Source organism: Egretta garzetta, unplaced genomic scaffold (assembly GCF_000687185.1).
Source record: "Egretta garzetta isolate BGI_Z169 unplaced genomic scaffold, ASM68718v1 scaffold207, whole genome shotgun sequence".
Lineage (NCBI taxonomy): Eukaryota > Metazoa > Chordata > Aves > Pelecaniformes > Ardeidae > Egretta > Egretta garzetta.
Genome location: NW_009260185.1, coordinates 1,369,852 through 1,387,732, shown reverse-complemented (window position 1 = coordinate 1,387,732; position 17,881 = coordinate 1,369,852). Strand labels below are relative to the sequence as shown.

Here is a 17,881-nt window from a genome sequence, read left to right as displayed (position 1 = left end):
CCCCCCACCACAACAGGCACATCCCTGCTCTCCCCAGGGCAGCTAGTGAAGGGCAAATGAGCTATACTCTCCAAAGGTCTCGGTAGTAAAGCAGCCAGCAGGTAATATACCAAGAGACTAAGCGTTGTAGTTTGCTTTTCTAATAAAAAAGGATTTTATAAGGTATTAGGAATTGGATATTTCACATACTTTGTTCAGAGAAAGTTCAACAAAAAGAAAACACAGAAAGGACTGAAGGAAGATCTGAGTTTTGAAAAGACCTCAACAGGAATGAAAAAAATAATCCTTTAACTCTGTATCCCCCTTTCTTCTACCTAAGCTTCTTAGAACTTCATCCGAATCCCTAACTAAGATGTATTTCTAACAAAAGCTGTGGGTTCAGCGGGCTGCTTTTTGTTTAGGCTGTCTCCCCCTAATGATTCCGTTCTGCCAACCTCGCTCATACGTCCGCTGCTGTGAGGGAAGAAATGCGCATGAAGCCATGGTTGTCAGCGAAATAGCAGGTGACAGAACTTTGTTCTTGTCATGCCCCCATCAAACATTAAACACCTTCCCCTTCACTCCCTGATCTCCTCAAGTGCTGCATGTGGCTGAGATTAAAGCCATTTCCCGGGATTAATGCGCTCCGCACACAGCGGTGCACAAAGGACTTACCCAAAGAACAATTAAAGCGCCCGGCCGTTATCCCCCACATTCACAATTTTTCCAAAACAAACCAGTTGAAAGCAAGTAAGAACAAGGAGGACCACTCAGTCACATTTCTGGGTGAGCAGAGGAACACCAGCTGGTACGTAGCAATCAGGAACTGTAATGATTGTGGTTGCCTACTTGCAGGGGCGCAGATAAAGGAAAAGGTAGAAATGCAGCTGTTAAAAAAAAAATCAAATATTCTGGGTAGAGGGACTGATACATTAGTTAGGAAAGATCAGGAATTTGAAAACAAATCCAAAAGTTTCTGCTTACTCTAGTGATCACTGTGAAATAGGAGGCTGGAATAGGGAAGTGGAGACTCCTTGTTTTCATAGCTAACCTTGACGTGTCATCTTTATTCATCGAGCAGTTTTATTAGTAAATGCCCCACTGTTTAAGATTACAAGCACTGCAGTGCACCTTTTATAAACACATTACGCCTGGGGACAGCAGCAGCTTTGCTAGCTCCTGCAACAAGGAATTTCACATGCAAGACAGACAGCAATACCGTGTTTATTTGGGCCCAACAGGAAACGTACCCTGGTAAATATTAGCCAAGACCTAGTTGGGTTACCTTCAGCGATTTAAACGGAAAGGACTGGAAGTGCTGTATTGTATAACTCGCTTTACGTAATCTCCTCTAGACAGTCTGCGCATATACTTGCGGCATGCTTACCCAGGAGGGAGTTTTTCTCCTGGTGAAGCAAATCAAAACACTTCAGTTGTGTGTGGGAGCAAGCAAGATTGGTTGAAGGGAGAATTCCTTTGTCATCCTGCCTGAAGAAGGGTGTAATTCTTCTGCCTCTTTGATCTACTTGGGGGTAGCTTAAGCAGGGCTTGTAAAACAGCCTCTGAAGAGGGCATGTAAGATTGAAAGGGGCAGAAAAAGAACAGTAAGGTTGGAGATCTATTTCCAAGGTTCCAGTCCGCTGACCGTGCCGATTAGCTTGCTCTCATCTCCTCTGTGATTGTCATCTGTTGAATTGCATGGCCAGATCCTTGCTCAAATTCCCAAAGATTTCCAATGAAGGCTGAATCAGACCTACCAGAGCTGTGGTGGCAATTTATCACTACCCCTGGCACAAGAAGATGGGGAAATTAGAAACCAGAATTTTTCTTCAATCTCTTCCCCTCACATCTCTTCACCAGGATGAGAAGCAAGTCTGCTGTGGCTCACCTCTGCCAAAGGTACGCATGTGCAGCTTGTGATGCACAAGGGGTGGCACCCCAGCATTTTGCACACCGTTTATTCTGGTTGTGACAGTCAACGTTCACATTGCTGGGGGAAAGGACAAGATGAATGCCAGTGACAGCTGAAGCCACATGTTTTTGCACAAGAAATAGGGGTGTTAAACTGGAAGACTTCTTGGAATGGTGTGTTGCACAGGAATATTTTTTTTTCCTCAAACTATGCATTAACATGAACATATTAAAAGTGCGTCAGGAAAATAAAACTTGAGGATTGTTTAGAAAGTGACCTCATTCCCCCCTTCCTGGGATAGGTGCTTAAAGTTTAACCTGTCAGCTACATTCACAACCAATAAATTCAACAGCAGAAGTTTAAAACAGTGAAAAGCTACATTACAACAAAAGTGACCTTCAGTTTTTTCATCCTAATTTTAATGAGCAGAGGAGAAAGGTGATTTCAGCCTAAGTGCAGAAAGGAGCCATCTGTATGAGACATCAAAACAAATTCATTCTCAGGGCTGTTGATACAAACGAGGACATCAAAATATAGAATTTACTGCTGGCTTTACAAAATGCAATTAATTTGTACTTAGATGCCATCATTGATGGTTTAATATTTTCCCTTTGCTACTGATTATCATATCTATAGTTTTTCTCTGCCCCCCCGTAGCCATGTCTAGTGGAAGGATTTCTGGTTTAGCCAACAAACATCTGGCAGCTTCTGTAAGCTAACCTAGATGCCTACAGAGTAAGTGAAAAAGACTTCGCCAAAGAGCCATTCGTTCCCTCATAAAACAATGGTGGTGACAAGATAAGGGGACCCTCAGGGGGTGTGTGCTTCAAGGGTGATCAACTCTGAAATCCGTTATTCCTTCTAAGAACATTCCTAAGTTCTGGGTCAAAATCGGCCCCCAGATCTGTCCATGAACATAGCAGGCTATCTCTAACCCTACAGTGATTCAACCTCTCCCCACGCCTGCCTGTCTAACTCCAAGATTGGGAATTTTCCACATGTAGGTTGATCCAAATTCCAGTCTGAACACATCCGTAGAATTTTCTTCATTAATGACTTGTATTCCCTGGGTTTCTTGTTAACACGGCCAGTCATAAAGGACAAAATTAACAGGGATGCAGAGCTACACTTTCCTTTAAGAATGGATTTCAGATCCTGATTCTTTAGTCTTAGCATTACCTTTGCAGTGAGTAAACATCCAATTCTCCTGCTGCTGAAATTTAATCTGTTCTTTCATTCTCACCTAAAAGTCCTATTTGAGATGCTTTTGAGATTCCAGAGTTTGAAATCCACACCCTAAAATAAATGCTAAAATAACTGCATGCCTGGCTTCATTATGCCTTCTGCATCTACTCTCACTTCTTCCCAAATTCGCTATCCACATCGCGTCCAGGGTTTCCTAATGCCAACGTACACACACGCGTTTGCATAGCCAGGCCCTGCTTTATCTTCTAAGAGGCAGAAAGACCTCCTCAAAATTCAACCACTCCCCACCAGTTTTCCCGCAATGATGTTACGTATGTTAAGTATGTCCACAATGAAGTTACCTGCTTCTCTGTGCCTCCACTTATTCAACTAAGCAGAGGACAATATTAACAGTTGACTGATTTGAAGTTCACTGAGCAAGCCAAAATGATTATTTTTTGCTGGAATGCTCCTTAGGCAAGAATCTGTTCCCTTCCTCATATACTTACTGGAACTTTTCCCCACTGGCTGAGGGAAAGTATGCAAATTAGATAACTTTTTTCCTAAACAAGCTCCTTGAGACTTCATCAGAATTTACTTCTTGCTCGCAGGTAGAAATGAAACCTGCGTTACCCCTAATGTTTATTATTTCTTACTCTCCAGAACACTATCAGCAGAGGGAATGTTCAACTACCTCCGGAAACGCTTTACCAGCCACATCAGAGAACGCAGCCGGCGAAGGGCAAGGCTTGTCTCTAAAGATGGAAGGTGTAACATAGAGTTTGGCAATGTAGAACAGTCAAGGTTTGTCTTTTTGATTGATATATGGACAACTATCCTAGATCTCAGATGGAGATACAAAATGACTATCTTCATTTCAGCATTCTTAGGCAGCTGGTTTCTATTTGGTCTCCTCTGGTACGTTGTGGCATACATACACAAAGACCTTCCAGAATTCAATCCTTCCATAAATCACACCCCCTGTGTTGAGAATATCAACGGCCTGACTTCAGCTTTCCTGTTCTCCTTGGAGACCCAGGTAACCATCGGTTATGGCTTCAGGTGTGTCACGGAACAATGTGCCACTGCTATTTTCCTGCTCATCTTCCAGTCTATCTTGGGGGTAATCATCAATTCTTTTATGTGTGGTGCCATCTTGGCCAAGATATCGAGGTCCAAAAACCGGGCTAAGACCATCACCTTCAGCAAGAACGCTGTCATCAGCAAGCGTGGTGGGAAGCTCTGCCTCCTTATTCGGGTGGCAAACCTCAGGAAGAGTCTGCTGATTGGGAGTCACATCTACGGAAAGCTTCTGAAGACTACCATCACCCCAGAAGGAGAGACAATCATTTTGGACCAGGTCAACATAGAATTTGTAGTTGATGCTGGCAATGAGAATCTCTTCTTCATTTCCCCACTAACTATTTATCATATCATAGATAAGAACAGCCCATTCTTCCACATGGCAGCAGAAACCATTCTGCAGCAAGATTTCGAACTGGTGGTGTTTTTAGATGGCACTGTTGAAGCCACTAGCGCTACCTGTCAAGTGAGGACATCCTACATCCCAGAAGAAGTGCTCTGGGGTTATCGTTTTGCTCCCATTGTGTCCAAGACCAAAGAAGGGAAATACAGAGTAGACTTCCAGAACTTCAGCAAAACAGTGGCTGTGGAGACTCCCCACTGTGCCTTCTGTCTCTACAACGAGAAAGAAGCTAAAGCCAAAGAGAAGAAAGGTTATGACAATCCTGGTTTTGTCTTGTCAGAAGTTAGCGAAACCAGTGACACAAAAATGTAGCTCCAGAGATTTGTGGGACTATCTTTTTTCATAATGAGTTCAATCTTGAGAGGATTAATAACTTAGTAAAACAAAAAAGAAACACAGGTTTGTTTTTACCCTAAACCAGCATTTATCTTCTCAAAAGCCTCAAATCAAAGAGGAACAGAATACCAGTGATCTCCAGAATGCTATTTAACTACACTATATATATATATGTCATAGAATTTATATTTTTATACCTATGGGACATTTTATGAAGCTGCTATGTTGGAATGGCCAACTCACTTAAGTTCCCAGAGGCATACAAGTCTGTTTAAAAGCCTAAAAAGATGGGGGAGGAAACTTTAGGACCTGTTAAAGATACACAGCTGTTGGAATGAGAACATGAAAAGGGGAGACAGAAGGCAAAGCTAACGGAACCTAAGGGACTTAGGAGCCAAAACCTCAAAAAAATGTATGTTTCTGGTTGCCAAAGTCCTCTGTGAAAGCAGACTCTCTGGCTCTGGAACACTCGAGCACTTTTGAACATTTAGAAACAATTCCTTCTTTCTTTGAGGCTGGTACATGTACAGAAATGGAGCATTAAGGGATGGTACATGCTTGGAAACTAGAGAAGACAAAGCTTGGGCCATCCTGATGCATCTAGAACTCTGTAAAATACAACTTCTCTCCTGCGAGAGCCTTTGATTCCTTTTGGGGAAAAACAGCCAACTGGAAATGAAAAGTGAAAAAACAAGGAGAAGCAGAGACCCACTATGGGAGATGAGGATTTTGCCACTTATTCCTGTCTCACCCTTCAGATACGCTTCCCCGGGAGCTGGCTAACTGTGAAATTAGGAAACATCTGAAGACAACTGTCCAGAAAGAATGTAAGGAGATGAAGAACGCATTGATTACTTCACACCCAGCAGAAAAACAATCCACTGGGGGAAGAGAGGAAATTCTCAGCTCTAGATGTATCCTTCAAAAAAATCCACCATGCAAACACAGTTTCTTTTTTCCTTTGAAGCACGAACGTCTTGTTAAAACAAAAACACAGCATAGGAGCTTCCCACCAACAGTTGGCTTCAGATTTAGTTCCAAACCGTTCATCTCGCCACAGCAAAATGTGCATCCCTACAGGAAACAGGTTCTGCTCAGTGGTAGCTAAGCAGTGGTGAACATTTTCCGGGTATGATTTTTGACATTTAAGTTTTAAATTCAACAAGAAGCGTCAATAACTTTTGGTGAATTTCCACTTCCTCACAGCCTTTTTTTTTTCCCCCCAACTAGTTCTTTTGCTGAGAGTTCAAGCAGCAGACCAAGGAGGGGTTTTTTTGGGAACTCTTCCCAGTGATGTAATTCAGCTCATCTATTTTCAACACTGTGGTAAAATGGAAGCATCTTTTCAAAAGCCGCTGGACTGAGCAGTTTTAAAAGAAGGGGAGAACGAAGCAGGTCAGATGATGACAAGACAGTTATTTTGCAAAGGAACATAATGTGAGTATGGAAATCAAACTCTGGGAACCAAGAGTGTTCAGGTCTCGGTCCCAGTGTAGCATCAACTCCTCTGTTGGTTCAGAATAAATCACTTTAGTATGTATCTCAGATTTGCCATCTGTAACACGGGACATGAAGTACTTCAGCTGTACAAAGAACAATATTATGAACAATTATGTCACTAAAGCACTTTAAAAGCCAATTCTCAACTGTCTCAATCTTTCTTCTTTTCAACACACCGTTACACCCTTCTTCACTTCTAGATGGAAAGGTCAGCACAAAGTTCTGTTCTCATCACACATCAGAATTACTAAAAACAGCTGCACTATGGCTAGAACTACAGAACGCTACAACCACCAGACGAAACCTTCAAGTTCTTTCACAGATATTGCACAATATTTTAAGTGTACTGGTTTTGCAACCTTGCAAAATAACGTTGCCAACTGTAAAAATATTTTTACGGTCCCAGTCACTACAGCATCAGAGCCCCTCTCAAGATCCCCAGGCTTGGCTGAACCAAAAGGCTAGTGTGCTGCTCGGTCCTTCCATAGCTGCTGCCACATTTCCTTTATAGGCTTCCTGTACAGTTGCCCTGTGTGTAAGTTCCCTAGAAAGCAGTGCTGTCAGTATTCAAGGCTTACAAGTTATACCTCATACTCCTGGGAGAAGAGATGCACCAAGATGCCCTTGATAGAAAGGCAGTTTTCACTGTACAAAAAAAGCAAGTCAATAGGAAATTCATGTGAAAGGCCAAGCCCAGCTACGCAATGAGGAGACAGGAAAGATTCTCATTTTCTTTAAGTAAAGCTGTTTTGAGATGTTAGTGCTGGGGGGGGCGGGGAATAATCAAATACTACCCCAGCGCCTGTCCAGGAGGTGGTGTACATCCTCCAAAGTTTAAAGGTTCCCTAAACAATGCACTTCCAGGCACTGCGCTTGGAAGCCAACTCAAAATCCTAAACCTCTAAGATCTTCATGATGGAGCTTTTTAACCTTTTGCCTTATGTCTGTACAGCAGAAGTGTGAGGCGGCGTTATTCCCTGTCTAGAAGTTTTAAGTGCTACCACAGCTCAGAGGATGCTTGATCTCACTGCAAGGGTGATTACCGGTTGTCCACTCTATTCTGACAGCTATACCTGCCTCAAAAGCTAGCTCTGCTGCCTACAGTGAGGGAAGGGCGCCTGTATTCTTTTGCATGCTTCGGTATTAGAGGGGGGACTGGCTACTGCACAGAGAAGGTACAACGGGGACATACCCAAAGGTGACGGGGCCATGGTTGAGCTATCAAGCTTCCTCAGAGGGGGCTCATACTGGGACCCTAAGTGGGAATCTGGGAATGAAACCCTCCTGCCATGAGCCTCCTGCTGATTGTCACTTCAGGAAGCGCCTGCCAGTCCCCGCCTGCCAGCGGTGGCCCAGGCAGGAGATAGAGCGCTGTAGTCAGAGCCCAGCAGCAGGAGAACAATGAGTGGAATTTCCTCTTTCTGTCCAGAGAGGGCTGTTTGTCACCAGAGAGATAAAAGCCCAGGGCAGGGAAAAAGGGTTATCAGGAGACATGCCGCGCACAGTGCCACTCAGGACAGGCTCCATAGGAAATCTATTTTGGGGGCTGTCACCCCTACTGCCATTAAAAGAAAGTTCAGTTAAGAGGATGAAAATAAATTTAATCTTGCTGAGCAGAAGTGGCTGGGGGGAACCACAACCCGATACTGGAAAACAAAGACTGGTTTCTCTACCCGTGACACTTTCATTTTTACATCTCCACAGCACTCTTCTCAAGCCTTACGGTTCTCTTCTCCCTCCCTGCCTGCCCAGTCCGCAGGCTGCCCATTCTGCTGCAGCAACAGCGAGTCCTTTCCACAAGGTGGAACGTGCTATGGAGGCCAACAGCCTAAGTCAATACAAAGCAAAGGACTGAAGAGAAAGCCCTGTCTCTTCAGGAGAAGAAATCAGACCACGTACTTAGTGCTGGATTAAGGCCTAAAGGATTTAGCTGTGAAAGTGTTAGCCAAGCAGCTAGGCTTGGGAATAATGTGTCTGCACTAAACTTAATTTATCTTCTCATTCCACAAACAACATGTTTCTTCTACTGTATTTATTTTAAACATTCATTCAAGCTGTGCATAATATTTCAATCATTTTGAAATAGATTTACCCTCCCGCTGGCAAACGAATAAGGCATCCTGCTGACTGCTGGAGAAAGGGCCATGAATTAAAATAACTGCTTTTAGTAAACTGACATGTGCTAGTTAGCTGCCTCCACACACTCTTTTGTAGTAACTGGTGAAGAGAGACCCCTAAATAATAATAAAAAAACCAAACCCTGGCAAACTATTTAGATACTCATACTGACTTGCATCGTTGGAATGCGGCAGCCCACTGCTAACGAAGCTCACAGCGACTGCCTGGATAACTCCTGCATCTACACGCTTCCTTGTAAACTCAACTACTCACCCATAAACAAGTCAGCAGCGTGCAAAGCCCCGACACGAGCGAGAGCAGCTGAGGTGTCATATCCTCTTTCCTCTCCCCGGGCAGCAAGCTGATGTGGTTAGACTCACGCAAATTCAGCTGGGAAGAGCCTTTATTCGTCCTTCCCTTTTATTTTGCCCCTTTCAATTCACCCCCGCCTTGAACTGTCATGGTGCTGGCCCAATTCCTGTTCCCCACACAAGCAGGGAGAAACCACAGCACAACGCAAGGAATGTGAGCAGAGCCCCTGGCGCAGCAGGGACGGGGGAAGCTGAGTGAGTTCCTAAACCCCCTGGTGAATCTGTGCCTACACAGCTTCTTGCTGCAGCCTGGGCAACCTCCATCACTGGCCCTAAATCACATCTAACCCTGTGACGATGCCACTAGAACAAGAGCAAGGAAGGCTAGAGCCCTCTCTCCAGGGCTGCTAGAATACACAATGTGTTTCCCGAGGCCAAGCTGACATTCCTGTGGTGGAAGCATCTGCCTGGGGAAGCTGACGACTTGAACAAACTCACTGCTGCACAAGACAGACAAATTCTCCCTGCTTCAGGGAGCTGGACAAGCAAGGGGAGGCTGGAAATGAGATGATCTCACTTCACATCTCAATTTGCACGTTGCCAGCCAGATTTAATTGCGGAAAGCATTGAAGCCCTTGCTCTCCCGGGTGACAGCATCCCAAGCAAGCTCTGCAGAGGCAAAGCCACCGCATTATTCTGTTGTGCTCACCCACCAGCGGGGCAGGCTGGGGTGCCAGAGAGCAGGCAGGGGTGCTGTCGGAGGGATCCCCTAGGTGTCTTCTGCCTGGCTGCCGCTGGAGGGCACCCCTTACCTCCAGATGAGCCGCACAGCTCCGGGCTCCAGGCAGGCAGCAAGCCCAACCTTGCGTTGGCAGGGCAGCAAGCTTCAGTGCGAACTATGGCAGTCTTGAAAGCGCAACGCAAGAGTTTATTGGGACCGTTCCTTATTTTATTACACAAAGTTTAATGCATTTAGTGACTTAGTTTTGGCACGAGCTCTGCTAGCTGGATATATTTAGCCACTTCACAGAAGTGTTGGGAGACTTAACTGGCTGCAATGAATTCAGAGGAGTTGTGTAAGTGGAGGGCTGGGGGCTGTAAACATCACGTCTGCAGTGGCATCGAAAGCACCCTTAAGAGAGCCTGCAGGAGGTGGGGTGGGTTAGTAACAGCGAGGTTGGGTCTGGGGGGACCTATATTCCATAGGCAACTCTGTTCTGTAACTTCAAGCAAGTCACCGCTCCCTGCTTTGAGCCTCAGTTTCCCCAGCTGTTGAAGAAAGCAGCAATGCAGGCCACCTTGGGGAAGCTTGGAGTTCTAGCTCTATGTTAGTTTTGCAACAGTGCCCAAAAGCTCCAGTTCAGCTGGAGCCCCCCTCTGATTTGGGAGGGTTCCTGGTACATTACAGAGCCTACAGAAACTCACGCAAAGGATTCACTGCCACTGGAGCAGTGTTTGTAAAACCATTATGTCACTTGACAGTATCTAGAAGTCCAAATTACAGCCCCTTGTCCTCCTGTGCCAGGAGCTCTGCAAACACCACCAAGGGATCATTAGAGCCCATTAATCCCCACAGGGCTGCTCCTCCAAAACGCTAAGAGGGCAGACCCCCAGCCCAGAGCCTTGCGAGGTTTCCACACGTGCCCAACCCCAGGCAGCCCCAGCCCTGCCGGCACCACAACTGCCCTTACCCAGTGTCTCCAGCACACATGCACCGCTGCAAGCACCTGAGACCTGGCACACCACCACAAACTCACTGCACCCCATGCTGTCCACCGGCCACCAGGCTGCGGAATGTGTCAGAGACACTTGGAAAACAGACCTTGCACTCCCCAAGGGCTGGGGATGCTGTTCATGCCCACGTGTGACGTACCAGCAGCAGCCAGCACAGGCCTGTAGCAGAGGAGACTCCGTTGGCTTGTGCATACGGCTTTACAGCAGCAGGGAAGGTAAAGTAGATCCAGCATCAGACTTTACAGCTCCAGGAGACAGAAAGTTAATGAAAAGCCAAAGCAAATAACAAGTTTGCAGCAGTTCCTGGAAAGGAAGAAGCAAGCTCTTGTGTTGAAATAGCTGTGCATCAAACCGCCAGAAGCCCTGGATCATTCCTCCTCCTTCAACAACTACAACTTAAAATAAGAAATACAGATCTTCGCCTTTTTCTGCCTGCTCCTAGATAAGAAGCAGTTAGGTCACCTCCTCTAAGAAAACTTCTACTGCCTCAAAAAGCCTTCCTGCTTGTTTGCTGTGGCTATTTATACCGGCTGAAGTGGCTGCTCAGGTGCAAGCACCCCTGCCCATCACTGACACACCTGCTCGCACTTGTGCCCCGTTGGGCGCAGCTCATTCCCCACCGCGGAGGTGCAGAGTTGACGGGGGATATTGCTGGGGTGGCCTCAGAGCTGCTTTTCTTTCTTGTCTTTCTTTTTGTGGGTTTAGTATCGGGGTCTGTTTGCTACCCTAAGAGCCCAAAGAGCTGAATTTTGCCAAGGAACTCTAACTCTCTTCCAACATGATAGAAGAAACTGAGCTTGACGTGCAGGGATTTCTACCTCTGTAGATGAAAAAATCCTAACACGCAAGCTAAACTGTGTTATGTGTCATGCTTCGCATGACCTTAGTCGGAGGTTTCTTAATCCTTTTCTAATATGATAGAAAAGTCTGAGCTTTATTTGCAATGAGTTCTGCTTTTACAGATGAAAATCATAATACATATGTTATGCTAGGTATTGTGCAAAAGTATACAAATAGGGTCTTTGAAGTGAATTTATAAACCCCAGCCCCCGACGTGCCTCTAGACTACAGCTCTAATTAACACCAAATGCAGCAACACTCAGTCTGATGTGAGAGAACCTACTGTGTTAGGAAGCGGGCTGAAGTCTAACAAACTAATTTCACAGAGGTCATTAAAAATACTGTATCAGCAGAGCAAAGCAGCCTGTAAAAAAATCTATTATTGTAATAGTATAATAAAGTGAAGCTGGCTCCTTTAACCCAGAATTTACAGATCTTCTGACGAAACAGCAGCTGGGTTCATCTGTGCTTTTAATACAAAGCTTCAGGCACAGTCATGTACTGTCATTGTGAACAGTGAGAGTGCACATGATGCGTTATCGGGTAAGTCCAGCTTCACATCAAATATTTGCACCAACAGGAGTTACGGCAAATTTCCCACATTGTTAACATCTCGTTAGGACTGGGATATGCTTGTTGGGTGGTAGTATGAGAAATACTTCCTTTTTACTAACGGGAAGGTCTTAGTGTGGGGAAACCCCTCTCCTTTGCAGTTGAATTAGGTGCACGTTATAAATCCCCAGTTGTTTGGAACTCCGTCCTCGGGGTTGCAATACAATTCCTAGGTGTATAAAAGCAGCAAGCCCCTCGTGTGTACAGAAGATGGGTATCCTCCTGGCATACGAGGATTACAGATAGGAGTAATCTCAGATATTTGACACTAGAAGGATGCGGCGTCTCCTAACTTAGAGCATCTAACAAGTCTTTAGGCTGGGATCCTCTAGACTCTAAGCCATGATTTAGTGGGGATACAAAGCCTTCTTCAAAATACAGTTTTGAAAGCAGGTTCTAAATTTGATGCCTGTAATTAAGCAGTAAGGCTACCTTCTTGTCCCCCCTTTCTCTGATATGCAGGCACTGGGGCAGGTACAGCTCAAACAGAAACAGTCACAAGGATCCCAGCTAAAGGAGCCGGAGCTCAGAGACTGTAAAGCCATCACCAATTTACTTCTTAGAGTCTACTTATAGAAGGTGAAATGTAAAGCTAATTCTAGTTTGGCATATTTAAGCTAGATCACGTTCAGTGTTTGAACTTGGGGAGTAGAACAGAAATACTGGGTGAATACTAGATCACTAGAAATTAATAGCTATATTACCACTGATTTCAACAGGAGGGGGGTTTCCTGGTGAGGTTTGAATTCTGAACTTCGATGCAGAGAAGATTTTCTGCTACCCCTGTCGACTCACAGCTCACAACCATGTGATCCCAACCATCTGTTTGGTGAACTTTCTGATTTAAGCCTGAAATACTTGAATTCCATCTGCCTTGTCCTCCTGGGAGAAGTAAAAAGTAGCATTAGTACTGTCAAATTCTTTGTTTACTTTCTCTCAGTGTGTCCCAGAAACTTGGGTTGGGATGGGAGATCCCCCTGCTATCACCCCTAGAGCTTCCAACGTGGCAAAGTCAGGCTTATATCAGGGGGTACAAATGGGCTACTCCAATCTGTATGTTATTTCTTGTTCTTTACCTGAGGAATGTAAACTAGGAAGATCTTACAAAAACGCTAAAAGGTGCCTGGGAAGTGCCCCACCAGCCTGAGGCTGTCTGGCACACTGCTGTGAGATCTCTTTACTCCAAGATCTTTTGATTCCATGGGAATGCAGCCTGCAGTGGGCGGCTAAATATGAGCAAAGATTAGCAAAGATTAATATCAGCAAGTACCCTGAAGAGAAGGATGGAAAGAGGCTGAAAGGACCTCAGCTGTGGATGCTGCTGACCACCTTCCATCTCAATCTGGGCTCCTTTGAGATGTTGCAAGTTGGGCAACCAGGAACAGATGCTTCTCAAATGGTTGGTTGTTTTCAAAAGCCTTTTTTCACCAAGGATCCTGCTGGCAAAATTTTGCTATCGAAGACATCTTTGCGCTCTGATAACCTTCAGATTCTCCCTTTAGAGGTTTTTGTGCGATTTCAGTCTTCAGATTTTCCTATTACTGGTAACTGGGCGGGCACACTGTATGAAAAGAAAATACTTGATATCTCTATTGATGATGCATAGCCAGAATGAATCTGGATTGCACTAAAGTGAAAAACAATGGAGATAAGCAAAAAACCACTCACTCTTGTGACTAAATTGAGCAACTATGGTTGAATACACAAAGGGAACAGCTCTCTGGTGGTTGAACACACTAGCATCGCTCATTTTCAGAGCCCAGGTTTGGTAATCAAGCCGGTGAAAGCTATTGTACTAGCAACGTAGCAACAAAAGGTTGCGTGTGGAGGAAGGAAATGGTGTGCTTGTGCAGTTATGTGTTTCTAAGGGTTTATCAAATCGGCAGAAAGATCAAGCTATCTCTCAGGACCACCGTGTGTCTGCAAAAATACAGGAAGTGCCTTTGCCTGACCTTTATACACAATCAGAAGATTCCTTGGCAGTGCTTGTTTTTGCAGCCTCTTACTCCATCTCAGGAATGCTTTGGAGCACTGGCTTTCCCTGGGGTTTGGGGATAGGTGAGAAACATGAGCAGGCAGGCAGGCTGGTAATACATACAGCATTGCACATATACGTTCTGTCAGTGACTTCTCGAGTCCCCTCCAGAGCAAACAGACGGAGATGTCTATTAGGTCAGTTATGGCTCTCACGGGGAGGCTGCGTGTCCTGGCACCCGGCACGGTGCTGTGACCCCATCACTGGGGCACCAGGCAAGGGTCTGCTCCAAGCGCTGCCACCGTCCTCGTGCGAGACACTTCACCTCCTCGAGCTTTGGCTACCTACCACTTTCTCTCTCTCTCTCTCTCTCTCTCCATGGACAAAAGATGGAGCCCAGGTTTCTGATTTAGACACTTCAGTAACTAAATTAGGTCTGATAAACACTGGCTCCAGAGACACGAATGTTCTGGAATAAGAGGTCGGTATTGTTTCGTAGTGATAAGGATTATGATTGCCACTACTATGGAGCTGCTTTGTTTTCCTTTTTAGGTAAATTTAATTTAGAGGCAAAGTTCATGCTTTATCTTCAGCTATGAGAGGGGAGGGAGAGAGTGGGACAATATGATGCCTTAGAGAAGAAAACCACCATTTATTTTGTCACATTTTTTTACATCATCTTCTTCATACAAGTTCCATTGTAACACTTAATACATTTTTTAAAAAACAACCAAGATTACTTGCAAAATTATATATATTTTAATATCCAAAAAGTACATTGCATATATATAGTAGCAAAAGCCCCACTTCCATGGGTAATTTCTTCATACTTAAATTTTGCGATTATTGCAGTAATGTTACTTATAAACATCCTGAAAGCACTAAGACCTAAACTGATTAGCTTGATCTTATTTTGCCGTTTTGTTAAATAATGGCATCAGTGCTTCTGTTTAAAGTTATGAGTAGACTATAATGTTCTGGTTTCAGGCTCTCATCCTGCAATCGGATGCACATGGACCAAATCTTGCACCCACACAGAGTCCCAGAGGTTATGTCTAGACTAGATATTTGTGATCCTGTTAATTGGTTGCCAGTTAATACAAGTTAGCTAATAGGTTGTACATGTAAGTCTCGCTCCCCCTATAGACATCTGTTCTAAAACACAAATGCTTGTGGTTTACCCTTCTGTTTACGGCACCAAACCGCCATTTGTGGATCATCAAATGAACATGTGCAAAGTTCGAGATGGCTGAGAATTTTGGAATGTTTAAAATTTAAATGAAACCCCCTAGCGAAAGTTTTCGAAAAGATGTTTTGAGAAGCATTTGATAATTTTCTCCATGAAGTGGTTAAGATCTTTCCAAAGTTCAAGATCTTGGTGAAAAATAAACACAAAATATTTAAATAGATGCTTTAAAATGCTGGTGCATGTTTTCAATCAGCTTCAAGGCAAATGTTAGCTAAGTGGAGTTAATTTGCCGACAACTATGACGGGGTAATACAAGAAAAAACTCTACTCTAGACAAACCCAGGGAAATCTGGAAGGTTTCTGGCTACTTTGGGGGTCAATCATGGATCCAATTGCAGGAGCAAGTCTATCTCCAACAGATACATTACTCATGTCTTATTTTTTAATTTTTTTAGCAAAAAGTACAAAGCTACAGCCCAAATGTACAGATTGAAAAGATGTACAAATTACATTAAAAAAACAAAAACAACCCACAAACAACTGAGCTGATAGTAAAAAACAAACCTGCATTTGTGACCGAGGTCAACTCGTTTTATTTAATCTTTCTTTTAAAACTGTGAGATATAGGGAAAAATAACTCTGCATAATTTATACAGTAATTTGCCTTCTGATTTGTTGACCACTTTGGATGACGGTCTGACAAACGCACAGCGTTCGCGAATCGGTAGCATTTAGCGATCCCTAAGACTCTGGCAGAGCTCAGGGGCCTGCTGTCATTTATTTTACTTCATTTTTGCTTTCAAGGAATGCCTGTGCTTGACATTAGGTTACTTTTTGTTCTGGTTTCTGATGTTTCTGGAGTTAATACACAGTCTAATGAAGTTGTACACTCTAGAAAAGTTCCTTCAATGCCCTTTACTTCTTAAAATATACATGTACATATATATATATGAATATATATATATTTAATTTCCAGTTGGGTGAAAATCCTTATCTGCCTTAAAGCTAAGATTCCAGTTGCGGTCCCCTGCAGCCCAACGTCCTCCACTCGATGGTCAAATTGCCTACCCTCTCCACAGTGAGAAAAAACCCCATGCAGTCATCTTTTCCTACGACCCACAGTTGGATCTATGTCTTGTCAAAAGCCTTTGAATCCTTAAAAAATTCTCTCATCAAAAAGCTAAGAATCATTCCAGGCAATGGTGAACAATCTTCATAGTCAATTCCTACAGAGGACACAAGCGTTAAAAACCAAAGAAAATGCAGAGTACTGGCCCAAAGAAGCATCCATCTCTCAGTTCAAGACACAAGAGGCAAAGTTATAAAAGATTTGGTCCAGGAATAACCAATATCCAGTTTTAATTCTTCCCCAGAAAGGCCACAATTTTCCGTTAAGGGTCCCCCCAAAAAACGTAAAAATCCCAGAAGTAAAGGAAAAGTCCAACCAGACTGATAAAGGCCACTTGAAGATAAAACCATCTAGTAATAGCTGCCCAAGTGTGGTGATACATGGGCGTTGGGATGGCGAGGGACGTTGGGGTTTGGATAAATGCTTCCTGCAGGGGAGGTCCAATAAGGTGAGGCTGCTCCAAAGAAACTGGATGATGTGACAGGCATAGAAGAAGGGTGCGGGGGTACAAAGTTCACCTTCTGCTGATGGGCATGGTAAGACGGCATGTAGGAGAGATCTGATGGATACTTGTACATTGATGATTCAGTGGGATGAGGCTGAAGAGCCTGGGCAATGCCATGAAAGTCAAATTTGTAGGCATACCTTTTGCCATGCACTTTGGTCATAATGTTCTTATCATAGTAGTATCGGAGGGCTCGGCTCAGCTTGTCATAATTCATGTTGGGCTTGCTTTTGCGTTCTCCCCAGCGCCGTGCCACTTCATCAGGGTCCGTCATCTTGAATTCCCCATTGGTCCCTTCCCATGTGATACAGCTGGCGTTGGAGCTGTCCGACAGCAACTCGAGGAGGAACTGCCACAGTTGGATCTGCCCGCTCCCTGCGAGAAGCAAGCCAAAGAGGAAAGGAAATGACATTGTGTTTCCTGCTTAAAAGCAAAGACAAAGGCAGGAAACAGAAGGACTATCTCGATCTTTACTGGGAACTGCTCCTTCAAGCCTTAGAAAGTCTTATGTAGGAATGGATAAACTGTTCCCAGCAAACAAGTTAGTCAACCCTTTGTTCTGTTCATGAGTTTGAGGTCAGATTAGATTTCATAATGGTCGCCTTTGGCCTTAAAATCTTCAGGCTATTCATAAACAGGCTTTTTCCCGAGCACACTGTTCTCCAAAATTTTTCACTGAATAGTTAACACAGTATATTTCAACTCTCAATTGCTTACTGTTTACCATGGAGATTGTTTTGGATACCTACAGGTTTTTTTCCAGCTGGTGATCTGTGTTACATAAGATTATTTCTTCCCCAGACTAGATGACTCCTAGTTTTATTCGGCGTGGTTGTGCTAATAGTAAAGAGCCTTATGAGGATGTTTCTTTACAAGCATTCAGTGTATACAAGTTTCCTTAGTTCAAGCAAGATTCACTGCAGGTCTTATGCCCCAAAGTTAGGGACTGTTTTCTGCAGATGACATGCTAGGGACAGTTATTACATGTCCCTAGCGGCAACTTTCAGAGATGTTTTGTGCCTTCCATTCAGCTAATCCATAGCAGAGAGCGAAAAACTGATCTGTACTGC

General features: G+C 44.2%; 3 protein-coding genes across 8 annotated transcripts in view; 1 reads left to right on the top strand and 2 right to left on the bottom strand.

The window, feature by feature from the left end:
• Positions 1-13,988, bottom strand: part of KCNJ5 (potassium inwardly rectifying channel subfamily J member 5) — a 64,444-nt gene extending 50,456 nt beyond the window's left edge. The window contains exon 1 of one of the 3 annotated variants that reach the window (XM_035897457.1): positions 13,966-13,988. The gene's annotated coding sequence lies outside the window, so the exon portion shown is untranslated. Of the gene's footprint in view, positions 1-8,789; positions 8,855-10,700; positions 10,864-13,965 lie in introns of those variants that run through there. The other 2 variants (XM_035897458.1, XM_035897460.1) reach the window with 2 other exon arrangements.
• Positions 3,759-4,874, top strand: KCNJ1 (potassium inwardly rectifying channel subfamily J member 1). Its single transcript, XM_009642123.1, has one exon. It carries the CDS (start codon positions 3,759-3,761, stop codon positions 4,872-4,874), a length of 1,116 nt encoding a protein of 371 aa, XP_009640418.1.
• A 651-nt stretch (positions 13,989-14,639) lies between the features above and the next one.
• The window catches only part of FLI1 (Fli-1 proto-oncogene, ETS transcription factor), an 89,067-nt gene continuing 85,825 nt past the window's right edge, over positions 14,640-17,881 (bottom strand). For all 4 annotated transcript variants that reach the window (XM_035897465.1, XM_035897466.1, XM_035897468.1 and 1 more), the window contains one exon: positions 14,640-17,186. In XM_035897465.1, coding sequence (XP_035753358.1) covers positions 16,657-17,186 — 530 coding nt within the window. In that variant the 3' untranslated portion in view covers positions 14,640-16,656. The remainder of the gene's footprint in view (positions 17,187-17,881) is intronic.

Coding starts and splice junctions, on each gene's coding strand:
- KCNJ1 (XM_009642123.1), top strand. CDS start 3,759: ATGTTCAACTACCTCCGGAAACGCTTTACCAGCCACATCAGAGAACGC.